General features: G+C 39.1%; 5 protein-coding genes and 2 non-coding genes across 7 annotated transcripts; 4 read left to right on the top strand and 3 right to left on the bottom strand.

Moving 5' to 3' along the window:
* The first annotated feature begins 502 nt into the window (after nucleotides 1–502).
* LOC141824245 (uncharacterized) lies at nucleotides 503–7,019 on the top strand. The gene is made up of 9 exons (XM_074711495.1): nucleotides 503–669; nucleotides 2,376–2,504; nucleotides 5,269–5,357; nucleotides 5,425–5,560; nucleotides 5,641–5,715; nucleotides 5,885–6,006; nucleotides 6,095–6,170; nucleotides 6,452–6,511; nucleotides 6,588–7,019. The coding sequence occupies exons 2-9, from the start codon at nucleotides 2,397–2,399 to the stop codon at nucleotides 6,714–6,716; spliced, it is 795 nt and encodes a 264-aa protein (XP_074567596.1). The 5' UTR covers nucleotides 503–669; nucleotides 2,376–2,396; the 3' UTR covers nucleotides 6,717–7,019.
* A 953-nt stretch (nucleotides 7,020–7,972) lies between these two features.
* On the top strand, nucleotides 7,973–13,601 carry LOC141823321 (DUF21 domain-containing protein At2g14520-like). Its single transcript, XM_074710593.1, has 11 exons — nucleotides 7,973–8,404; nucleotides 10,559–10,635; nucleotides 10,714–10,797; nucleotides 10,889–11,002; nucleotides 11,089–11,175; nucleotides 11,310–11,449; nucleotides 11,541–11,628; nucleotides 11,866–11,939; nucleotides 12,862–12,977; nucleotides 13,076–13,329; nucleotides 13,410–13,601. Exons 1-11 carry the CDS (start codon nucleotides 8,227–8,229, stop codon nucleotides 13,452–13,454), a joined length of 1,257 nt encoding a protein of 418 aa, XP_074566694.1. The 5' UTR covers nucleotides 7,973–8,226; the 3' UTR covers nucleotides 13,455–13,601.
* Nucleotides 12,082–12,155, bottom strand: TRNAN-GUU (transfer RNA asparagine (anticodon GUU)). Its single transcript has one exon. It is a non-coding gene; the product is annotated as a tRNA-Asn (tRNA).
* Nucleotides 13,602–14,228: 627 nt separating the features above from the next.
* Nucleotides 14,229–17,867, bottom strand: LOC141824924 (receptor-like serine/threonine-protein kinase SD1-8). Its single transcript, XM_074712273.1, has 10 exons — nucleotides 17,787–17,867; nucleotides 17,023–17,687; nucleotides 16,287–16,845; nucleotides 16,097–16,213; nucleotides 15,883–15,975; nucleotides 15,627–15,745; nucleotides 15,337–15,547; nucleotides 14,869–15,109; nucleotides 14,643–14,793; nucleotides 14,229–14,570 (listed from the first exon to the last, which is right to left on the bottom strand). Exons 1-10 carry the CDS (start codon nucleotides 17,860–17,862, stop codon nucleotides 14,289–14,291), a joined length of 2,514 nt encoding a protein of 837 aa, XP_074568374.1. The 5' UTR covers nucleotides 17,863–17,867; the 3' UTR covers nucleotides 14,229–14,288.
* A 1,406-nt stretch (nucleotides 17,868–19,273) lies between these two features.
* TRNAN-GUU (transfer RNA asparagine (anticodon GUU)) lies at nucleotides 19,274–19,347 on the top strand. The gene has a single exon. It is a non-coding gene; the product is annotated as a tRNA-Asn (tRNA).
* Nucleotides 19,348–20,155: 808 nt separating this feature from the next.
* On the bottom strand, nucleotides 20,156–21,739 carry LOC141824863 (protein PHLOEM PROTEIN 2-LIKE A10-like). Its single transcript, XM_074712194.1, has one exon. The coding sequence runs from the start codon at nucleotides 21,288–21,290 to the stop codon at nucleotides 20,508–20,510; it is 783 nt and encodes a 260-aa protein (XP_074568295.1). The 5' UTR covers nucleotides 21,291–21,739; the 3' UTR covers nucleotides 20,156–20,507.
* Nucleotides 21,740–22,119: 380 nt separating this feature from the next.
* LOC141825664 (putative pentatricopeptide repeat-containing protein At5g52630) lies at nucleotides 22,120–24,198 on the top strand. Its single transcript, XM_074713047.1, has one exon. It carries the CDS (start codon nucleotides 22,120–22,122, stop codon nucleotides 24,196–24,198), a length of 2,079 nt encoding a protein of 692 aa, XP_074569148.1.
* Nucleotides 24,199–24,430: the final 232 nt, after the last annotated feature.

Below are 24,430 nucleotides of genomic sequence, written 5' to 3'. Positions count from 1 at the left end.
TATTATTCAACTTGTTTTAAATTATATGAAAAAAATAAAAGTGTTAAGTTAAAAAGCAATGTCACCAACTAATTAAACTCACCTTAATCTTTTTCTTTTAAGTTCTAGAAGTTATTCGCTTAGAATTAATGCCATATTTAATGAAATTCATTAATGCCACTAAATTATTCCTTCAAATGTCTATATTTCTTTTTTTTTGTCCAATTTTTTATAGTACATATGAAAGAGACTAACTAACGCTCTTTCAAACTAATCATTCATTAACGCAAATTATAATTAAATTTAATTCTTATTTTATATATAAGAATCAAAATATATTCTAATTAGTTTTATTTTTTTAAAAAATTTTAGAATAAAAAGTTTTCTTTTTTCTCAATAAAATTAATTAATCATTATGTTTTTATTTAAAAATAATAAAATAAAATAAAATAAAATAAAAGGGCATGTTCATCCACTGATTATTCATTTACAATTTTATTTATTTGGAGCTTCTTCGTCTGTTTCGATCGTCTCCTAACCAAACCCTTCCGTCGTAATCTCTGTCTCTCTTTCCTCCTCATCGCACATTTGAGCAGCAATCTCCAGGCGCTAGAAGGACCAATAGCGCGATAGATCTGGAAGATCACGTTGATCGATTACGCGCGGTCGCCGCTCCGCATTGTTTTTGAGGTATTTTGCCTTTTTGCCAATCGTAGTTTCTGCTTCTCTATGTTTTCTTCTTCTTTTTCTTGGTCTTTCTTGTGCGAGGATGCCTTTTCTGGTCGATTTCTTTGCTCCCGTGTCAGAAAAATTTGTGCTTTCGTATATTGTGCAATCTCGGGTCGGACTGCTGCTGTATGTCATACCGGTAGTTCGGAAGTCGTAATGAAAATTGAAGCTACTTAGATGTTTGAACCCCTCTGTCACACATTAGGGCTTTTCCAGGCATAGGATTGAGTCTGTTTACTGATGTATGGCTTTCTACTAACAGCTTTTTGACTGAATACCGTCTTTTGATGCACGCTTGCTTGAGAAACTGTTTTTTTTTTAAAAGAAAAAAATTGTGTTAGAATAATTACTGGATGAGTCAAATTTCAGCTTGTTGTCTTTGGAATGAGACCTTTCAATAAGCGGATCCTTTTATTGTGCTCTGTCTTTTCACTGTTCAGATGATCAAATTCGTTTGGAGAGCAGCTTTTTTGAGTTAGAGAAAAATAATAAATTCATATATTTTCCACAAGGCTGAAAAAGCTAAAATTTAGTTCCACTCATCTACATAAGTCGCATGTTAAAAGTCTCTTCTGTATTGCACCTTTCAGAATTTAGGCCCACCTTTGAAGCATTGTATTAGATGTTTGCCTGCATACATGGACTAAAGTTGAGTGACATGATCTCGGCATGGCTGTTTCATCAATTATTAAGTTGTCTGTAGAAGCCATGTGTTCTGTTTCAGTAGAGAAAGCATGAGCTGACCTTATGACAACATTTACATGAAATCTTCAGTGAAAAATTCTAGAGTTTTCTGGAGTTAAAAGTGTGAAAAATATTAGGTTAGAAGATAAAAAGAGATGATCTAGCTATTGCTCAAAGTGTGTTCTATTATGGCTGTTGAACCCCAATCAGAAGATTATGCAAACTAATATCCACACTGTAAAGGTCAATTTAAGATAGGGCCATTCACTATGTCTGGTAAACTATCTTAAATAATTGATAATTGACATGTACAGGTATTGTACCAATGGTCTACACTATCCAGTATGCTTGGATACTGATATTCAACCTTTACAACAAGGTTTTCATTAGAGAATCATGATATGACAATCTAAGGAAAATTAATAGTATGGATTTGTATCTGACCTTTTTCAGCATTGTGCTTGAGTGCTACCAAGTAACTCAAACAAAGGATTTGTTGCTCAAATTTTTAGATGCATAAATATTTAGAAGGTCATAGATTATAGGATTAATTTGATGGGGCACACCACACAGTTATTTTATGAATGCCGTTTCAAATAGATAAGTCAGTTCACTAAAGCTTAGCTATATTCGATAAACATAAGCATGAAACTATGATTAAATTCTCATGTCCTTTAGAACGTGAAAATTTTTAGTGAGTTATTCCACTTGATGTGCATGAAAAAGGCTCTCTGTTGAGATGACACATTTGATTGGTGGCTCTATTAAAAGATTTAAATCTCATTATTTATTGTCTTTTGTAATTTAAGATTTTTTTTTCTTTCCATGAACTAGAGTAGGGTACATTTCTCACTGCAAGGTTTCATAACACATTTGATTGGTGGCTCTATTAAAAGATTTAAATCTCATTATTTGTTGTCTTTTGTAATTTAAGATTTTTTTTCTTTCCATGAACTAAAGTAAGTTACATTTCTCACTGCAAGGTTTCATAACTCCTCTTGGCAATGGAGTCGTACAGGTACCAGGCTGAGATCCTTGTTAAAGATTACTTGCTAGCAGATCCATTTATCCCATATACCTCTGTACTTTGTGGCATTTTTATGTGTAAAATGGTATGTCCAATCTCAATTTTATATTTATTAAATATTATTAACTGTGTAATTTCGTTGCAGTTATTTGAGATAACTTGTAGGGAATGAGAAAAGTAAAATAAAATAATGATATATGTATTATATGTTTTTAACATAAAAGATATTAGCCGACCCTATCTAGTGGGATAAGGCTTGGTTATTGTTGTAACATAAAAGATATACGACCAGATGGTATGGTGAACTAGAATACATGATCTTGATAAAGAGGTGAATTTCTAGTAGTCTACTGGTATCTATTAATGACTTGCCATATTGACTATGGAATGTTTTTCAGAAAGAAAAATGGTAAGAAATTGAATTTAAAAGCTCTATTTTGGTTGAAGTCTTGAAGATTGACACCAAGATGTTGTTTCAGATTAAATTACAGCAACATTTAAGTAACTAAGTTTAAGTTTGTATGAGCGATTGAATAAGAACTGAGAAAACCAACATTTGGTTTTCATTTTGCCAATATTTGCCTGATGTCTGATGAAATAAAGAAAATGTCATCATTATCTTTTGTAAGCAAAGAAACTATGATTTGATGAAAATTACCATTGCCAGAATCAGGATTGCATGTTAGATCATTGGGAAAAATTTATTGGAAGCATACCTGGATTCATGAATTCATGTAGACACAGAAGATGGGCTGACTGATTTTCACATCTAAACTTTCCTTATAGAGAAAGCCTCAAAATGATGTGAATTAAGATAGAATAATGGTTACACTGGGAACCTCAATCTATATATCTATAGGATTTTATTTTATTTTGGCCCATTAGAAAAATAAACTAAAATAATAAAGTTCAACATATTAATGCCCATGTCAAATGAGACACATAATGTCAATTGATATGTGTAGGCTCATTTATTTAAAAATTTCCCAACATGTTTTTCCATTCACTTAATGTGCATAATTTTTTGGGCAACATTATATATCTGTAGTCTATATATAAGAGTAATTACTGAGATGGTTTAGTAAGATTGTGTTATTTGAGAGTCAATTCGATGACCAATTGAATAGACTCTATTGTGCTCTTCTTCTTTTTTTCCCCTTTCTTACCACTGTAAATTTTCAATTGCCAAAAGTGTTTTGAATTTTTCCTAGTTGTTTTCTTACCCAGGAAATTATAATTGCTGCAAGAATTTGTTTTTTATTTGAAAAATAAAAGAGAGTATGTAAGCCATAAAGGATCTCTTGAGAATAAGAAAGCTGAAAAGGTTTTCCAAGCATCTGCTTATACATCAGCAGCCTGCTAGTTAGTTTGTTCGTCCCATAGACTAGCAATTATTACGAGCTTTCTTGTAGCTTGGGTGTCAATTTTTGGTTCTTGTTAGATTTCACTCTAGCAACTTTGCCATTTCTTCTGGATTTAAGACACAAAGATCTAAGATGTTATAGATCTTACAAACTTTTCTGTTCATTATAACTTTATAAAACCGAAGCAAGTATCCAAGTACGACTAATATTAAAATGATTGTCGATTTGAGCTTCAACTTAGTGGGACTTGTCTTTATTTGAAAAACTTAATGCACATTTACCATCCCTTTAATATGCCTGGGTATTTACCCCACTTCATTGGCCAATCAGAACAGGAAATGTGTCCCCTTTTCCTTTCTGAGGCAGGTAGACCCACAGAAGCTTGTGACCTGCTGATCCATGCCAACCCACGATAGCTGAAACTAGAAGATGTGTCAACTTCTAATAATGTGAACACAGATCGATCCCTATAAATACAACCACATATTAACCAAGAAGGGGAGGGAAAATTTCTACCTCAAACTACCGATTACAGTAATTACAATGACTCAGCTTGGGATTATAGTGATCTCACCTGGGATTACAGTGACCTCACCTTGGGATTATAGCGACTTCACTTGGGTTAAAGGTGCAGGACTTGGTTCCTCTACCCTGCCCAGCCTTTTCTTGACTGAATCTCATCTGCTCATCTGAGGGAAATGAGCTGTTTCCATTGGACCAGACCTTGGATGAACCACAGTTCGATCTCAGCCCACCAAAGCCATTAAGAACTTGCTAGGGACTTGGCTCATTTGGTAGTCCTCCAGTGATTTATTCATCCGACTTCAGCTACCCTACAGAAGATCTGCACCAGCCACTTCGCCTGAAGGTTCCTGTAGCTGTTAAAAACCAGCAACAACGCCAAAGCTTGAGGTTAAATGGATTTTAGATAAAATAATAAGAAACTTAATTTACATCAGAAAAGAAGACCAAGTCATGAAGTAATTGATAGTTTGAAATGTCAAATCAAAATGCTAAACTTTAGTTAATTCCTGCATATTTCATGGAATAGAAAGATAACAGAAGAGCTTTCTAAAATTTTGGATATAAGTTGGAGGTAAAACTTCTGAAAATTATTTTAAAGATCTCTTGTATCCTCTGCACCATTGCCTGTGCAATTTTTAGAAAAAAGTTTTTTTTTTTGACCAAGTATAAACACTTCAACGTCCTTTATCTTTGATGTAACAAGCCTTGGGGTATCTTTTTTGGCATATATTATAAATGTACCTATGGTAATATATCTAAAGTATGATTATGATATTATTATCTTTTAATATCTTGGTTCCTTTGCTTCATGTATGATTAACATTGTTTCTTTGTTATTGGTTGATGTTTCATGAGGCATAACAGCTTCATGTATGATTAACATTGTTTCTTTGTTATTGGTTGATGTTTCATGAGGCATAACAGTGGAATTTGATCATCTACTCTTGTGTTTTTCCTCAGGCTTATGATTTTTCCCAGTTGATAAGTTCGTTTTACTTTAAGGGCTTTGCCTCCCTTACAAAGATCCAACGGATTGAATGGAACAACAGGTGAGGCATCATATACTTGCATACATCTTCCTCTAGATGTCAGTATTAATTTGAACCACTTTTGCAGGGGAATGTCCAGTGCCCATGCCGTTTTTATTACATCGATGTCATTATATTTAGTATTCTTCTCAGATCTATTTTCTGACCGTGCTGAGGGCCTAATTACATTCCGAAGTTCAAATCTTTCCACTTTTACATTGGGGGTGAAATCTTAGCACATTCACATAGATTACCACCTAATTTTCTTATTTCAATTTGACTGTATGACCCATATCTTTAACAGGTTTCTGTTGGGTACTTCATCACTGACCTTGCCATGCTATTCTGGCTTTATCCTTCGCTCGGTGGAATGGAATATGTAATTAGTTAATTACTCACTTGAAACTTCATTATTTTTCCATCTTCATTTAAGCTCTAAACACTCTTCTTCTTGACTATTCAAAACAAAATCTGCTAAGCAGTCTGCTGGTCAATCTGGGGAATAATATGTATGGAATATAATTGAGATCTGTATCCTAATTTTTTAGGTTCTCCATCACTCGTTATCTATAATTGCGATATCTTACTCAGCATTGTTTGGGGAAGGACAGCTATACACTTTTATGGTCCTCATTTCTGAGACCACCACCCCTGGGATAAATTTACGATGGTATGGTTGCAGATGTTATTTAAGCACTTCAACAACTGATAAAAATAAAATGTTAAATTTTTAACTTTTTTTCTCTTTTCTTCTGTAGGTTCCTTGATACAGTAGGAATGAAAAGATCTAGTGCATATCTCCTTAATGGTGTTGCTATGTTCTTCGCATGGCTTGTAAGCTCCCTGTTAATTTTCTTTTCTACAAACATTAAGATAATCTAGAATCATATTCATACCTCTTGAAAACATGGCTAGAATCATATTCATCAAAGTTTTTCATGATGAGTATCCTATAAATTATTGAGTCACTCTCAATCATTGAACAAAAGAACTTGCTCAATTACAAAACTTGACAAGCATACATTAGTATCTTTTTGAGTTAGAGAATGTAAGCATTTTTCATCGACCCCCATTTGTTTTACAATCAAGTATAACTTGAACATTCTTGATTGCAGGTTGCAAGAATCCTGTTGTTCATCTACTTGTTCTACCATGTTTACCTGCACTACGATCAGGTATGCCACAATACCAATTCATAGTGCCATCATCGTAAACACAATTTTATCAACACTCGTTCCTTATCCATAACAGGTTAAGCAGATGCACACAATTGGCTACATCCTAGCTTTTCTGGTCCCCATTTCATTGTTTATCATGAATATGATTTGGTTTGGAAAGATTTTGCGAGGACTGAAGAAAACATTAGCTAAGCGGCAGTGAAAGACGAACTCCGATCTACCTTCAACGCAGAAGATCTTCGCATGTTCGAGGGTAACTCCTATATTTTCTTGTGCAAATACAAAATGTGTAGGCTGCCCATATCGAGGGATACAATCTAAGCAAGATAGTCGAAGGTGTAGGAAGGATGTTTTATCTTTTCGAGATCACCTCAGTTAGCACATAAGATCGACGTGTTGGCATGCCCGAATTGCACCTTGTTTGTAACCAGGAGATATCTACAAGAATGTGCCGAAAACAATGTGTTACTTTCTCACGAGTTCTTATTCATGTAGAGTTTCTCTAGTATGAAGCCTTCATTTTTTTTTTCTTTCTTTCTTATGAACAAGAACTAACTATATGAAGTCCTCTTTTTCTTCTTTTGTTAAGAGAAAAAAAATAAAATAAAAAATACTTTTGATAGTTTTTATAGGATATTCTTTTATTTCTTTAAATGAAAATAAAATTAAAGGATAATTATTTTATTTTGTGATTCTGACCACGGGTAGTTTTTCGTTGTGCATTTACGCGATTCGTGCGCGACACCCTTGTATTTACGCGATCCGTAGGTGTGACACCGGTGACCCCCAGTTGTTGTCGTCGTTCAATCGTCGGTGTCATGCCGTTCGGGCATCGGATTCGCTGCCCCGGGCTCGATTGACGGCCCACTCGCCGGCGCACCGTCTGACATTGGATTTTGGTTCTGATAGTGGTCAGATGTGATTTCGGAATTTAGTAGTCGTTTTCTTAGTTTGACTAAATCAGCCATCGGATGGGCCCAAGTGATTTTTTTTTAATAAATTTTAAATTTTTAATATAATAATCTCGAACAGTCGCGAAGCGTGAATTGAACCGTGAATCGGCGTGTTCGAACTATGAATTGTAATCATTTGGACGGTCAAGATTAAAGGTCTTGTCGATCAACGGATCGTGGTTTCACTGTCGCGCACGCATGCCTAGGAAATCGTCGCGCAGCGTAGCCAAACTGTTTTCCAGAACAAGCTAGAAACATGCGAAGCACAGCACCCAGGATAATGCAATAAATGAGCGTTGACACGCGTCCCATTATTCGTTTCTCGAAGTCTGTCACCAGTGGGCCCCTCGTGTAGTTACAATCTCTCGCCAGGTAAGTCGGCGGGTCGTCCGCTAGTTGGACTTCTGGTTACGAGCTACGTCGGTAAGCGAAGCGCCACTCGTCGCTCTCCGGCGACCACTCGCCTCTGGTCCGCTTCGTCGGTGGCAGTGGCGGTGCCGGCCGAAGCTTATTTTATCCACTTTACTTGTGAAGCCTTCCCTTCCATTGCCAGCATCCATTCCTTCTCCCTCACACTTCTCCCACTTTCCGCCACTTGCTTCGAACCTCGCATCGCATCTTATCGCTTCCTTTTAGCTGGCCTGTACTCGTCACGCTCTGTTCTGGTGCCATCTTCTAACCCCCATTTCGCCTCTTTCGTCCTCTAGTTTCGGCCATTTGGTTTTGCTCGATTCGAGGTCGAGTTTGGATTTTTAGTGGATGGCGGTGGAGTACCACTGCTGCGAGCCCAACTTCTTTATCCACATACTGATCATCGTCTTTCTGGTGCTCTTCGCGGGACTCATGTCCGGGCTCACCCTCGGCTTGATGTCGCTCAGTCTCGTCGACCTCGAGGTCCTCGCCAAGTCCGGTTCTCCCCAGGATCGCAAACATGCGGGTAAATATAAGCTTAATTTAGTCCTGTTTTAGTTCATCATGTATCGATTATGTTGTCACTATCTAATTACCTGATGAAGTTTCCTATTCTAGGGTTTTCTTAGGCATTGTTTCTTCTTGCCGGAATTTTCATGATTGATTGTGTAAAATATTGCGCTTTTAACTGCTATAGAAAGAAATTTCTGGCTTTGTTACCAGTAGAATAGAGTAATTAATGCATGAAAGCAAGTAACTAAACCGGTCCATTCCTGTGTTTGAAAAATTCGGTGAGCACAAAGTTGCATTTCAGAATTTTCATATTGAACTTTGAACTGGTTACAATTTATCAGAACAACTACAGAGAATAATCAAAGCAATGAGATTGTGGGAATAGCACATATGAAGCAATAAACTGCTAAACAAGAGATCCGTGACTCAGAAGCTTGGTTGTGAATCGTTAAATATGATAACGATGGAGTATATGCCTACGAGATGGTGATGAATGAAGAAAATAATTTTGAGTAAATAGTCTTTATCGTCGTTTGCCAAACATACAACATATTAATTTTATAGACTCTGTACAATAATTTATCAGCATAGAAGGGGAGAATAATTTTTATGTTTTTCTTGGTTTACGTATCTAAAACTTTCTTTATTTTCCTGTCTGAATCTTTCTCTTTATTTTTGCATGGCCTTTTCATCTGAACTTTTCTCGTTGGATTCCTTTGCTCCAATTTTGTGCTTATCCTGTTAACAATGAAGATCGCAAGTGCTGCTCCTAAATGATCCAAAGTAAAAGTGCTGGTTCATTGTACTCTCAAGAGGATGTGAAAAATCCTTCAGCCTGCCTGAGTAAAAGAACAATGAAAGAATAGGCGCTGGTGTTGTTGTCCCAAGCACACAAAACACAAGAAATTTTCGGCAATAAACAATTTTTCCTTCTGAAGACATCCCTGGTATTGAGGTTATTTTGTAAGACCATCCAAGTGAATACTTTGACCTTGATGATGAATAAAACTTCTCAGATCAGAGGAAACCACATGTCACTTCAGTCCCTGTGAAACTGTATGAAGCGGGCCATGCACATAGAGAGCTCATCACTATTAGACCATCTCTAGGCTGCTGAAATGAAGTTCCCTTCAGATTGAATATCTAGAACTGACTGCTGGAGTTTATCAATCTGGCAAAGTGACAGGCCTTAGAAAATAGTCTAGGGGTAGCTGAAGAGAAATCAAGCTAATTAGTAATAGTATCTTGGTTGCAACAAATTTGATATAGTATAGGAAACTCTCTCTTCATCAGAAACCCACTGGACCATCGGCTGTGCCAGAAAGGCTCTCTAGAGGTCCTACCAATAAATAAACAAGCCCTTACCAAATAGAAATTCCAAATAGCTAATATACATTACTTACAAGTGTAAGTTCAGGCCGGATCTGGGCTAACTAGCTCCCACAATACAGATGAGAAATGAGAATTGTTAACTATGAGCTGCGAGATAGAACCAAGGATTGAAATCTCATGCCGTATCTCTCCCGGCATAGAAATTCCGACCGAGGAACGCCTTTGGAGGCGTCGCCTGGGCTCAGCAACGCCTCCGGAGTGCACTTGCCCATCACGCGGTGTTGCCCGCGATTTGTCTTTTTTTTTTTAACTTAGGGTTTAATTAGATTTTAATAATCAATTCTTAGCTATAATTCAAAGTTATAATTTGGGATAATTTAAATAGGCTTTATTAAAACCTATAAAATTATAAAAAAATTATTTTTTATTTTTAAATATTTAGATTAAATTTTTTATTTTAATTAATATATTTTATATTTTAAAAATATCGAAACTATATCGGCACGGTACACTACGGTACCGGACTTCGATATTTTAAACCTTGGATAGAACTCTCTCCTTTATGCACTTGCCCATACAACAGTCTTTTTTATGATTGGACTGTACTGTTAATTCTGTTTGATCTTAATTTCTTAGCAGAAATACAAAGCACTCAAGTTTCATCTTGAGAATTTGAAGAAATAACTGTGTGTGTGTGTGCCCCTTATGGAATACTTGATACATGCAATTTGAGAATCAACATCAGCTACAATATGACTTGGCCTCCTCTTTTATTTATTTGCCTATATTTGCTATTCATGCCTTCAGTAAGACTCTTAGTGCACTTTTATGGCAGCAAAGATATTGCCAGTGGTAAGGAGACAACATTTGTTGCTATGTACACTTTTGATCTGCAATGCTGCAGCCATGGAAGTAAGTTTGAATTTTATTTATTTTTATTGTCTTTTCCAAGTTTTAATGTAACATTGATATAGATTTTCCTTTGAATAGGCACTTCCTATATTCCTAGACAGTTTGGTTACAGCATGGGGTGCCATTTTGATTTCAGTGACATTGATACTCCTGTTTGGTGAGGTAAGTTGTATATTTTGCAGCCAGTCTTTGGTGAGTTGCTTAGTCATTTTGATTTAGCCTTAATTAATTTCCATGGTTGTTATGTATATAGATCATCCCTCAATCGGTTTGTTCTCGGTATGGTCTAGCCATCGGAGCAGCAGTTGTGCCAGTAGTTCGTTTACTTGTGTGGATCTGCTTTCCAGTGGCATATCCGATTAGCAAAGTATCTCCTGTTATTAATGTTATTTTATGGCTTTTCTTTCTACAATTTTTAAATTATTTTCAATCACTAAACTTTGTCATTTATAGTTTTTGGACTTCATCTTAGGAGATGAACACGTGGCTCTCTTCCGTAGAGCTGAACTGAAAACTCTTGTTAGTTTGCATGGAAATGAGGTCAGTTTAACCTATTAGTAACACGAGACAAATCTACCTCAATTGTTGTTTTTCTTCTAGTAAAATACAATGTAGTTTACTTCTTTTTGACAATGAAATACTTCCTAAACAGCATCATCTAATTTCCTAATCAGGCTGGAAAAGGTGGAGAGTTAACTCGCGACGAAACCACAATCATTGCAGGGGCATTGGAACTTACAGAGAAGAAGGCTAAGGATGCCATGACTCCTATATCTCAAACTTTTGCAATTGATATCAATGCAAAACTTGATAGGTAATTTCACTCCATTGATTGCTCAATGGGAAATATCGGCGTTTTGCTATATTTCTATGTCAGTATCATTTGTGTTATAATTTTGTTTCAGGCTTTTGATGAATCAAATTATGGAGACAGGGCATAGCAGAGTTCCGGTATACCACGGGAAACCAACTAACATAATTGGACTCATACTGGTATGTTTGTTTAACTGGTTTGTGTAGGAAAATACATCAACTCATATTCTCAGCACTGAGTCTTTGAATTGTATGATAAATTAAAAGAGGATCTGACTGTTGTATTGTCTTAATTAAATTAATTATGATTGCGGTAAATTCTTCTTTTTTCCACTATCAATCTAGTGCTTTTCTTGAATTGGAAGTATGAAGAGGATTCTTGTTTGACTTATCTTTCATGTCTTCATTCAATTTCAGGTAAAGAATTTGTTGTCTATACATCCAGAGGACGAAGTGCCTGTTAAAAATGTTACAATTAGGAAGATTCCAAGGTAGAAAATATTCTGAATATGATTGTTTGGTTTTTCTTTCAGGCATTTCTGAACAATAACTTTGATAATTCTCTATATTAATAGAGAAATTCATAGAGTAATATTTGAAGATCATTTGAGAATTCTTTTTCAAAAAATAAATCGCTAGAAGGAGGGCTTGAACCTCCGACCTTGTGGTTAACAGCCACACGCTCTAACCAACTGAGCTATTCCAGCTTGCTTTAGCTTGAGGCTTACTATTTCTAAAACCAAATTAGAGATCGAAACAATAAACATCTGCACCAATGGTTCAATTAGTTTAACTGATTGAACTGGGTTTAAGATAACAGAATTAATAACATTTGGCTTATATTTTATATACTAATATTTAAAAATTAATATATGTTATTTAAAATTTATTTTCAAGTTCAGATACAATAAATAATAGTTTTACAAATTTCAGCTTACAATGTAATTATAAGTCAAACACCGGACTGGCCTCTGTTCGTCGGTTACAGAGGCACTGATAATTGATAAATACCATGTACTCTATAACTCTAACTTGATCCTGGATGCATATTCTTTTAATTATGCAGGACTCACAAATGAATGTGCTACAATTGATAATGTTTTAGATAACTATACATAACCATTAGGACAAAGAAATATCATGATGGAGATCATTCTTTACACTGCTACTGGTTGGAGGAGTTTATTCAGGTTCACCATGTTAGGAAAGTCGCAACTCCATGAAATGGATAGCTGAATCACAACAGCCCCATTTTAGAGTATTAAAGGGATATGATATCTTGTTGCTTCATATGCCCTGTCAACACTTTATTTTATGAATGGAAAAAAAATCAAAAAAAAAATTCCAGCATAGCATAATTTATTGATTGTTGCGGCTGCGGTTAGATTTAATTTTCTCCTTTTCGAGTTGTAGGGTTCATGAAAACATGCCTCTGTATGATATCTTGAATGACTTCCAAAAGGGTCATAGTCACATGGCAGTGGTTGTGAAGCAAACAACGGTAGAGGAACAAAGCAACAGCAAAAATGGTGATGAACTACTTTTGTTGTTTCGAAAGAAATTAAGAGAATGTTGATTTGGTTTTTGCTGATGTTCTTTGTATTTACTTTCCAATGGGGGATTCAAGATGTGAGAGTTGACATAGATGGTGATAAGCCTAGCGAGAAAAGTTCGATAGGAGCTGCCAACCCAATATGCCGGCTGAAGAGCTATCCTTCGAATTCGAAATCAAACCGAGGTGGCAGTAGGCATCGGAAATGGTCACGTGATGGCACTGCTGATGTTTTGCAGATCGACGACAAACCTCTGCCGGGGTTGAACGAGGAAGAAGAGGCTATTGGGATAATCACAATGGAGGATGTCATTGAGGAACTATTACAGGTATGACCAAAGATTATCACAGGTGCTGTAGTTGCTAATTGTAAGCTTGTTTTTTTTTCCTGATTTGATAATTGTTTTAGGAGGAGATTTTTGACGAGACAGATCATCAAGAAGAGAATGTGTAGAGAAATAGAAGGATCAAATGCTCATCCTATGTCAGTCCAAAATGAGCCTTGAAATTTCACTCTTGTTTTTCAATGTTACTTTGAACAAGTGCCCTATTTTGTTGCTTGTTGCTTGAACATTAGTAAATGAAACTAACTTGGTTTGCAATATGTATCCTTACAAATACATGCAACTTGACGACAATCATTGCCTACATAATGTTCATGGCCTCGCCTTATATTTATTTATTTGCCTATATTTGCTCTTCACGCCTTCAGTGAGGCTCTTGATGCACTCATACGGCAGCGAAGATTTTGCGTGTTGTTAGGAGACAACATTTGTTGCTGCAGCCATGGAGGTGAGTTTTATGTGATTTTTCTTTCTCTAATCCAAGTTTTCATATAATATCGGTTACGGCATTGGTTGTGTTCTTGATTTCAGTAACTATGGTGCTTCTCTTTGGCGAGGGAAGCTCTTTTGGAATATATAATTACAGTAGTAGTCTCTGGTGAGTAGCTAGTTCATCTTGATTTGGCCTTTTTAGAAACTAATTTCCATGGTGGTTGTACACGGAGATCATCAATCTTCCAATCTATTTGTTTGCAGTATGATCTAGCAATTGGAGCTGCAGTTGTTGCCGTCAATCTAGTCTCCAGCGGCATATCTAATGAACAAGGTATCTCTTCTATGAACAAGGTATGATACTCAAATGCTCAGTATGTTGATATACTTTGCACAGGAATAACTCATTTGAGTACTTACAAAGTTTCAGAAATACTCGTATAGTAAGTTTGGAAAGTAAGCAATTTGAACTGTATATTTTTGCATATACAAAGAAAAACAGGCGAAAATTTTCACCGACCTGTAGGGGCACTCCCTTGAGTCTGTAAAGTGTTACATGAGTATTCATCAGAATCTTCTGCAACACTCATAGGTTCTTTAGGTGGAGTCACTGGTAGATCTTCATTTGTTAGCATCAGCACAACCTCTGCCATTGTCGGCCTGTCTTCACTATTTTCTTGCACGCATAGAAGACCTACTCTTACACACTCCAGAATCTCGGGTGGAGGAGAGGAGGATCCCAATGATTCGTCGAGTAGCTCAAGAGTCCTGCCTTCCTTCCATAACAAATATGCCTGAAAACAATACTGATGAGATTGAATGTTGAATGAGTTTTTGGATATTAGAGTATTTGTTCGAATGCTTACATGTCCTAAAAGGTTTAACCGTGAATCTGTGAGGTTGAACACTTTATTCCTCATGCCACTTACGATTTCCAACACTATTACACCGAAGCTGAAAACATCTGATTTCAAAGAAAACACTCCCTTTGCAATGTACTCGGGCGCCATATATCCACTGCAAGGAAATGTAAAAATTATCATGATAAAAACACTGAGACCAATTCAATGGCACCATTCACTTTGAACTTACAATGTTCCAATAGGTCTCGTAGTAGCATTCTCTTCAATGTTGTCTCCTTCAAAAATTCTTGCTATTCCAAAGTCCGATATTTTTGGATTCATGTCTTTGTCAAGAAGGATGTTGCTTGGTTTAAGGTCTCGATGGATGATCCTCAAGTTAGAGTCTTGATGCAAGTAGAGAAGCCCTCGAGCAATACTGATAATGATTTGAAGGCGCGTATGCCAGTCCAACAAACCACTTCTTGTTTTATCTGCAAAACATTCATAAATCTGCTGAGCAACAAGTTTAGCATAAAACTCAAACAACATCCTTTTTTTAAGATTACACAATAACTTCCTTTATATCTAAATTATCGAAAGGGAGAAGGATCAGTAACCATATCTATCAGAAATGTATCATGATATTAGTTTTCACTTGTTCCTCTTGACAATGCTCTGAACAATTGGTAACTGAATAAGATGCAATGAGACTACTAACCATATATGAAAGCATCCAAGCTCTTATTTTCCATGTACTCCAACACGAGTATGCGCTCATCTCCTTCGATGCAACAGCCAAGCAGGCGGACAAGATTCCTGTGCTGCAAGTTGGCAATCAGCGAAAGCTCATTTCGGAACTGATCAGGCCCCTGCGATGAGTATCTCGACAACATTTTCACAGCAATCTGTTTTCCATCCATCAGCTCTCCCTGCAAAATCTCTCAACTCAACCCTCATGTTTCTGTAACAGAAATAAGAGAACAAGATCACTAAAGACACCTCTGATACCTTATAAACAATGCCAAATCCACCTTCTCCAAGTTTGTTGTCATTGGAGAAGTTATCAGTCGCAGACTTTATCTTAGACAAAGCAAAGGAAGGCAACGACCCGATTGAGCTCACTGTACCTTGATACAAAATCTTAAGTTCAAACTGATAATCTGAACAAACTTATGCCTAAATTTAGTAGTCAAATGTGAATATACTCTGCAAGTTCTACAATTTCATATCTGAAATCATAAGACAGATCAAAGTGTGTGCATACCATCATCCTGATGTACTGCTCCATCTGAAGAACTCCCACTCCAGCAATCGAACCGCAGTGTTAATCTCGGCAGGTTCGACTCGAAATCTTCTTCTGTTGCATTGTGATTGATCAATTATCGTAATGAGCTTTCAGTATGTGAGTATCACTCATAAGGACATTTCATCATGCACCTAGTCGGCACTACTTAACATGAGTGGTTGAGCATACATACTTTTGATTCTTTTCCTTCTCCACCAAATGAACACAGACGCCATCAGGAACAAAAGAATGCCCATAGTTGTAGCAATGGCTATGATCTTTACAGACCTCTTAGATTGCTTTTCAGAATCTGCACAGCAAATTCTGAAACCTTTTGGCTCCGATAAAAACAGAGGAAAGGAGAGATTTTGATGTGTGCTTACAGATGTCAGGAGCTGCAACAAGACGAACAAAAAGCTCGTCGCCGCCTTGTGAGAGCGTCCTCATGTCGATCAAATCGCCTCGCCACATCAAGCAACCGTCCCACGCCGTCACGGCGTGCGCCATGCAAGAACAGTTCCTGGAGCACAACTCTCTGCACTCGTCGAGCGTCCTGTTCCCGACGGCGGTGGCATTCTCCGTGTCCGGCAGCTTCACCATCCTCCATTGAGAGAACCCTTCCGACGAGCAATTCCGCGCCGGAGGAGACGCCAGAGACGCTGAGGTGCTGACGCAGCCCTCGGAGAAGCGGTTTTGGCTCCAGTTTTGGCTGTTCCTTGGGACGAAGCCCTGCAGGCAGCGGCACGCCGGCGAGTCGGCGCTGGAGCAAACAGCGTTTGCGCCGCAGCGGGCGTAGCGGTCGCAGTGGTCGCCAGGCACGGTCCACTCTGTGGCCCATCCCCCACCCGCATCTGACCATTCCTGAAGCCGAAATGCTTCGCCGGAATCCACAACGGCGCGGGAGAGAATCGAGTCGTCGGTGGCGTTGAACGAGAAGGAGACCTTGTTATTTAAAACAAAAAAAAAAGAAGAGATTTTTATTTTTAAATTGCACCATCTATATTTTTAAATATTTTTCTTTATATTTTTGTTTACCATTAATATTTTGTTTAAATTGTCGGAAAATGGAATATTATAATTTCAGAGGGCGCATATGTAAATATTCAGTTAACGACCAACCTCTCGTGAATTGGACACGAACGCGAACCTGAACCGGGTCGAGTTCGCCATCGCCGGGATTCCGCTGAACCCGCGTCCGGTCCACGGACCGCTCCGGAAGACCACGCCGGCGGCGGACTGGTCGTGCCTCACGAACATCTCTGGCCGGTTACCTCTCGTCTCGATCGCGACGGAATATTCCCCCGGATACGGATTCGTGGCGTTCCGCCACGACACGAGCTGCCTCCTCAGGATGCTGCTTCCCCTGTCCAACCCGAGCTTCATCCCTGGAACCATCGAGTCGCCCAAGTAATCGAAGCTCTGCAGCAGCGTCGTGTTGCTGTCGAGGTCGACGAGCATGAGGTTGCCGGAATCCGACAGCCGAACAAGCGTGCTGTTACTCCGTCGAGGTGAGCCGGTTACCCACAGCCGGCTCTGCTCGTAGTCGTAGACGCCGAACATGCCGTCGTCGGTGAAGTGGAGGTACCCCGGCGATATCGTGATCGGTTGGTCGTTGTTGATCACCCACACCACCGCCAGCGCCGTGTCGGTCACGTTGGTGTACCAGACTCCCGCGTAGACGCTCCGGCGATCGCCGGGGCTGAAGAAGCCCAACGCGAATCTCCCGTTGGCCGACATCAACGTCTGCCCTTCGTAGAGATACTCCCCCGGATACATCGTGTCCCCTGGATGAACAAATCGCCGTCAAAATCGAATTTTGATCTCGAATTTGCTGCTGCGTAAATTGATACAACAATTGTTTACTCGAACTTCATCGATCTCACCTGCGCCATGAACAGTGACCACTGCGATCCCTGCGAGAAGCTTTATCGCCATTAAAAGATGGAGCACGGCCGCCATGGACGACAAGATCTTCTGAAATGAGCTCATCTTCTCGACTCCCCTCTGAAGCTTTAAATGAGATGCATCATCTTATGGCAACTAGCATTCATGGAGTTGGTCAACGTGGAGACCTCAAAGTCAAATGGATAGGTAGAAGATCTCGCACGATGATTTCACTCTACTTTTGGTTTTAATTCAATCAATCTTGGTGCTATCCGGTTTGTTTGGCCCTTTGTTACAAAATAAATTAAATTTGTCGGCGCAAAATATAAAATTTCAATATCTTTTTAAACCAAAGTGATCAAACTCACAAGATATTTAATCTAAAAATATATATATTTATTAATTTTTTATTTATAGCATGCGTACTCATTAACAACCCAACTAAAAAAATACATATTTTAATTATATTTAAAAAAAAATTATTTCATTCAGCGTTGAAAGTTGAAATTCTCACCACGTGTTTTTTTTGGGTGGAAAACTTTTTACTTTGATGTTATTTTTCAATTTTTAAACCTCAGAATTATTTAATAAAAATAATAAAATCAGTGCTTCAATATGTTCCCACTTCTGAATACAATATGGATGCACGTTTCGTCATAAAAAGCGACAAGCTTTGACTTTCTGAAAAGGTCGCCGCATACTCCTGCAAACTCTGACTTTTCTGCGTGTCAAATTCATTAATTCAAAGTTGTTGATAAAATCATGTTAACTGTCAGCGTCATATTCCTTCAGTGCGATCTCTCATGCATCATTATTTTGTTGTTCAGCGAATGACTTTTTTTTCATGTTAGATTATTCGAATCTGGTCTGGGAGATATGATGGCTGTGGTGGCGTTGACTTAGTCGATAGATTCGCACGTGATCTATTAGTTATTCCATCCCACACTTTGGTTTCATATTCGGAAAAGTGAAAACCCCTATGGACCATTTTCTGAAAATTAGGCATACAAAAAAATAAAATATATTTTATTAATATTATTGTGTTGGAAAATTGGTTTTTGAACCGACCTGATAATTCAGTTATACGATTTTGAGAATCAGTGGGACGACGGTTGCCCCATTGATATTGTTAGACCGTAATGAGAACTAACCAATTGAAGGTCAAGAGGAATTAGTAATTGTTGGAAACCGCGGCCCATGCCATAAGAAAAGGGAGTGTGCGACTAGTCGGAGAAAAGTTGATCTCAATATTGTACATTAGGACTTGACTTGAGGAGAGAAATCGCATAAAACTTGCCTCCATGGTTGTAGAACTGTGCCTAATGCCTTATTGAAGGCATGTAAAGAAATATTAGCCAGGGACAATTTTAAAAGTATTTTGTGTCCTTTAATAAACTGGAAATTATGTTGAGTAATTTTGTGTCCTTTAATTACTAAATTTTAAATTTTCCCTTTGATATTAAACAAAAACATGCTAGGAATGCGTGCTGGAATAGCTCAGTTGGTTAGAGCGTGTGGCTGTTAACCACAAGGTCGGAGGTTCAAGCCCTCCTTCTAGCGATTTCGGTTTTTTTATATTTAAATTATTTTCAGCACATGAAAAGTGCAATGATACTCAGAAACTCTTCTAACATTGTTGCTGAGCGGGATTATTGATGTTGCAGATTTCACTTTTTGTTAAAGTTAGTGAACGAGATCATTTTCAGAAGAAACAAAATAAACAAAAAAAAAGGCATGTTCAGATTAATTTTCAAAAACCAACTTTATTCATTCAGTGATCGAACTGTGTTATCTTGATCTGATCGAAATAATTTTTATATAAAAAATCGCTAGAAGGATTTGATCCTTTGATTTGATCTATCTTGTCCAAAATCTCCTCATAAAACAATTCTTGAATCAGAAAAACAGGTTTATATTCAGCAACTACAACACCTGTAATAGTTCCTCGATGACATCCTCCATTGTGATTCGCGATGGACCCAACTGGAGCTCTCCAGCTCGGACAGTGCAATGACAACTGCTCTTGCACGGTGATCCAAGAAGATAGACATCTGAAATGATATCCTCAAAAATCTTTACCTTGTGATACTATCTAGGAAGTGCCCATAGATACACATCTGAAATGATATCCTGATAGTGTCATGCCTTCAGTGTTAGGGGAAAACAAAAGGAGACACTGAATATTTGATCAACACCAAAATATCTATCGAGCTGTAATCTCTGATAAATACACAGAAATCACACAGCATGTAAACATAGACTCTCTGGGATTTCTCAAATAGAGTTCTGATACCAGTGAAGGAAAAATATATTAAGAGAGTTTAAAGGGTAATGTGAAATAGAACTTTAAAAGTATGACTTAAAACTGTAACAACAAAATCAGGTGAACACATATAAATATCAGCAACGACAAACAGTGAACAACATGTTTCAACAAGGATTATGCATACAAAATACATTCATTGAAGTCTTTTCAAATTATTCAAATGTGTCTTCCATATATACATCTCGATATCAATCATCACCAGCCACTTCTATTAATTACATACTTTGAGCATCTAATAGATTACAGATAAGAGTTTTTTTTTTTTTTAAATTCCTTCTGTATGTATATATAATGAGTGTTTAGAAGTATCACCCCTACAAGATTTGAATACTTACAAGGATGGAAAGCTACCTTCTTTATATCAGTGCTTCTTACTGAACTGAACTCCAAGATATCAGTTACCAACCAAATCTGAGGTAAGAATTGGCATCCTCATGTAAATATGCAGGCACAAGCAGAGGCATAGAGCAATAATGATAATCGACCTGGAGCTTAAGTGCCTCAAAACTTCCAAACCCCGTATCAACTCCTCTTTAACACTATTAGCTCCTCTTCTGGAAGCATCAGACATCTTCCATAGGGCAAAGTCAAGGAATGACCTGACAGTCTCAAAGGTTATCCTCCCTGTGACATCAAGAACGAACCTCCTGTTGCCCGGCGCGGACAATGTGGATGTTATTTGATCCACCCAGCCACCACCATCCTCAATCAATGTAGTAGTCCTTGCGAGCTCCGCGCCAGATTTCTCTCCAAGTTTGGAACTTTCTGCTTTGTTTCCATGAGAGGAGGAATTCGAACTCGTCAGAACCTGGTGGGAAGTCTTGACAAGGGTTTGGACTGCTCCATTGCACACTGAAACCAGCATATCCTTCATCTTAGCCTCGTGCATGGGGTTGGTGAGCCCGGAGAAGAACTCATCGAAGGCGTTGATTTCCATCGTTTTTTCGAGGTACACCGTGACGGCTGTGCTCACGAAGAGTTGAACGCAGTTTCCAATAAGCTCTCTAGATTCGTCACGGTACACCAATTGCACCCAGCGCGGCACCGCCTGCGAGTCCAATCGTTCCCCGCCGTCGCTCGATTCGTTTTGATAGAACCCCATCACGAGACCCCTCGCAAAGCTCCCGGCCATCACAGATACAAGCCCGGATCCAGAGGTAGAGAACAGCCTGTCCATAATCCGATCCGTCAATCTCGCTCCATCCCTGGGCCCTGAAATTGAAGGATAGGCCGAATGTTCGCCGAACTGGATACCTCTCGCGATTCCTGTCGTTAGGGCTTCCGAAACCCTAGAAACGGAGGCGGAGAACTCATCGGAGCGGACGATCTTAGTGATCTGCTTCAGGCTGGAGGGGAGATCGGCGGAATCGGAACGAAGGAAGAGGGTGAGATCGGACGAGACGAGGGAGACAGCCTCTGCAGTGGAGGCTGCTGCGTCTGCAGCGGCGGAGAGGGCGGCGAGCGCACGAGAGAGCTTCCTGCGGCGCCGCGCGACGGAGGGGAGATGGTAGATCCTGTAGGCACCGTAGGCGGAGAGGGATCAGGAGAGGGCGAGGAGGAGCCACCGCCGGTGGCGGAGGCAGATGCCCATCGGAGGAAGTTGGAAGGTTGTCGACGGAGACTACCAATTCTATTGGCTTCGATTTGACGGAGCATGGCGACCACGAGATTTTATTTCAGTCTAAACTCAAACATATTTTGCAAATAGAAATATTTCAGGGGACTTAAATGAAATTATACCTATGATCTTAAAAGCCGCTGCTCTCTTCCGCCGCCGTCGATTTCATGCTCCACCTCCGCCGCGCAATCTGCCTGCTACTCCTCTACGCCTCCCAGTTCGCCGGACTCATCCTCCTTCTCCGTCCTCCACCGCACTTCTCCGATCTCCCTTCAACACCACTGCCCAAGTCTTCGCCCAACGTGTCCCAACGGGACTACCCCCTCCTGCCTACCGGTCACTGTCGCCGGCCGGATACGACCATAGTCCTTATCTTCTATAAGGTCACATGATCAGTAGACTTCCAGTTTGGAATCTCCCACACAATGTTTGCCTCAGGTTCCTCGATTCTTATATCCGCTCGGGCCAGTTGGACCGCGCCAGAGATCTGTTGGATAAAATTCCCCACCCACATTTGCCCTCATTGACTATCTTGATCTCCGCCTTCACAAGGCGCAACCTTCCCAAAGAATCCATAAGGCTTTACCAGCGGCTCCGAGAAACCAAAGACCTCAAGCCCGATCGACTCGTTCTGCTTTCGGTCGCCAAGGCATGCGCCTGTTCGTTGGACCCTGTAGAAGCCAAAGGATTGCATGAGGAGGCCATCAAGTTTGGTCTCGCCTCGGACCTTCTCTTAGGTAATGCCATGATTGATATGTATGGAAAATGTGGATTCCATCAGGGTTCAAGGAAGGTGTTTGATGATTTGCCGATTAAGGATGTGATCTCTTGGACTTCGCTCATTTCAGCTTATTTGAGTTGTAGGATGCCAGTGTTAGCTTTAAGTGTCTTCCGTGATATGCTTCATGGTGGAGTTGATCCGAATTCGTTCACTCTGTCTACAGCCATTCGTGTTTGTTCAGAGTTAAAGGCCCTGGGTTTTGGAAGAGAAATTCACAGTTATGCACTGCGAAAGGGTTTTGAAGATGATGTATTTGTAGGAAGTGGACTGGTGGATTTGTATGCTAATTGCTCGAGTATTAGGCAAGCTAGGAGTATTTTCAATAGAGTCCTTAACAAAGATTCAATTTCATGGATCGTGATGTTGACAGCTTATTTTGCTGATGGGGACTGTGAAGAGGCTATGAAACTCTTTGAACAGATGAGATATCGAGGAGTTGCTACCAGCTCCGCTTTATGGAATTGCATGATCAGTGGGTTTGCACAGAATGGAAAGCCTGAACAAGCATTTGGAATGCTACATGAGATGCAACATTCAGGGTTCAAACCAAACCATATTACACTGATTAGCATGCTGCCAGTTTGTGCATTTGTCGAGAATCTAAGGAAAGGTAGAGAAATCCATGGATACATTTGCCGCCACTGGTTTGTGGAGGATTTAACGGTGTCAACAGCTTTGATACTAATGTATGCCAAGTGTGGAGACTTGGATAAGGCCAGGCATGTCTTCAACCATATGCATAGGAAGGACACAGTTGCATGGAACACAATGATCTTGACGAATTCAATGCATGGTTGTGGTGAGGATGCATTGTCAGTTTTCCATCAAATGCTCAAATGTGGCGTCAAGCCTAATTCAGTCACATTTACAGTTGTTTTGACTGGCTGCAGTCATTCGCAGTTGGTTGTCGAGGGAAAGTCAATTTTTCATTCTATGAGTAAGGAGCATGGGCTTCAGCCTGATGCCGATCACTATGCCTGCATGGTAGATGTCCTCGGCCGCTCTGGTCATCTTGAGGAGGCATATGAACTGATTCAAAACATGCCCATGCAACCTACGGTGGGTGCATGGGGAGCATTACTTGCTTCATGCAGAGTGTATAAGAATGTGGAGTTAGCAAAAATTGCTGCTGCACATTTGTTTGAAATAGAACCTGAGAATCCTGGGAATTATGTGTTGTTGTCAAACATACTGGTGTCTGCTAAGATGTGGGATGAGGCTTCCAGCATTAGGGTTATAATGAGGGACAGAATGCGGGATAGATGTGTTACCAAAGTACCAGGGTGCAGTTGGGTTCAGGTAAGGGACAAGGTTTACACGTTTGTCAAAGGTGATGACAAGAACCCTCACCGAGAGGCAATATATGGTTTTCTGAAAGATATCAGGGAGAAGATGAGGTTTGATGGCTATCTTCCTGATACTGAATATGTTCTGCAAGATGTAGCTGAAGAGGAAAAAGAGGAGTTACTGTGCAGTCACAGTGAGAAACTTGCAGTTGCATTCGGCATCCTAAATGTGAACAGTGAATCAGTTATTCGGGTGTTCAAGAACTTGAGAATATGTGGAGACTGCCACAATACTATCAAATTCATGGCTAAGTTTACAGGATTACAGATAATTGTGAGAGACAATGTGAGGTTTCATCATTTTAGAGATGGAAACTGTTCGTGCAAGGATTTGTGGTGATTTTGTAAGTTATTTCTGACTAAATTATTTTAATAAAAGCATTTTTTGGCAGATTCACATGTTTTTGTTACAAGAAGCTATATGTGCATCTAAAACAACTGGTTATAGTAATATGGTTCGTGTCCCCTGATCAACTGGTTGTAAGTCATATGGTTCATGTCCTCCCTAACAGCAGAGCAGAAAATAGTTTCAAGATTGGAGTTGGCAAAAGGTTTACACCGATATATTAGAT

Source organism: Curcuma longa, chromosome 3 (assembly GCF_044706935.1).
Source record: "Curcuma longa cultivar G26 ecotype Majalengka, Jawa Barat chromosome 3, ITB_CL_G26_1.1, whole genome shotgun sequence".
Classification (NCBI taxonomy): Eukaryota; Viridiplantae; Streptophyta; class Magnoliopsida; order Zingiberales; family Zingiberaceae; genus Curcuma; species Curcuma longa.
The sequence above is the reverse complement of the archived record's forward strand: the minus strand, read 5'-3'. Positions and strand labels throughout refer to the sequence as shown.

Excerpts from the sequence above, each read along its gene's own strand:
- LOC141825664 (XM_074713047.1), top strand. The coding sequence starts at position 22,120 with ATGATCAGTAGACTTCCAGTTTGGAATCTCCCACACAATGTTTGCCTC.
- LOC141824245 (XM_074711495.1), top strand. The coding sequence starts at position 2,397 with ATGGAGTCGTACAGGTACCAGGCTGAGATCCTTGTTAAAGATTACTTG. Across the intron at positions 5,358-5,424 it reads CGGATTGAATGGAACAACAG|GGGAATGTCCAGTGCCCATG; the intron begins GTGAGGCATCAT and ends CCACTTTTGCAG. Across the intron at positions 6,512-6,587 it reads TTTACCTGCACTACGATCAG|GTTAAGCAGATGCACACAAT; the intron begins GTATGCCACAAT and ends TATCCATAACAG.
- LOC141824924 (XM_074712273.1), bottom strand. The coding sequence starts at position 17,862 with ATGGCGGCCGTGCTCCATCTTTTAATGGCGATAAAGCTTCTCGCAGGG. Across the intron at positions 16,214-16,286 it reads TGTTGCAGCTCCTGACATCT|ATTCTGAAAAGCAATCTAAG; the intron begins GTAAGCACACAT and ends TTTGCTGTGCAG. Across the intron at positions 15,746-15,882 it reads AGCAGTACATCAGGATGATG|GTACAGTGAGCTCAATCGGG; the intron begins GTATGCACACAC and ends TTTTGTATCAAG.
- LOC141824863 (XM_074712194.1), bottom strand. The coding sequence starts at position 21,290 with ATGGACAGGCTGTTCTCTACCTCTGGATCCGGGCTTGTATCTGTGATG.
- LOC141823321 (XM_074710593.1), top strand. The coding sequence starts at position 8,227 with ATGGCGGTGGAGTACCACTGCTGCGAGCCCAACTTCTTTATCCACATA. Across the intron at positions 11,450-11,540 it reads ATCAATGCAAAACTTGATAG|GCTTTTGATGAATCAAATTA; the intron begins GTAATTTCACTC and ends ATTTTGTTTCAG. Across the intron at positions 12,978-13,075 it reads ACAAAGCAACAGCAAAAATG|ATGTGAGAGTTGACATAGAT; the intron begins GTGATGAACTAC and ends GGGGGATTCAAG.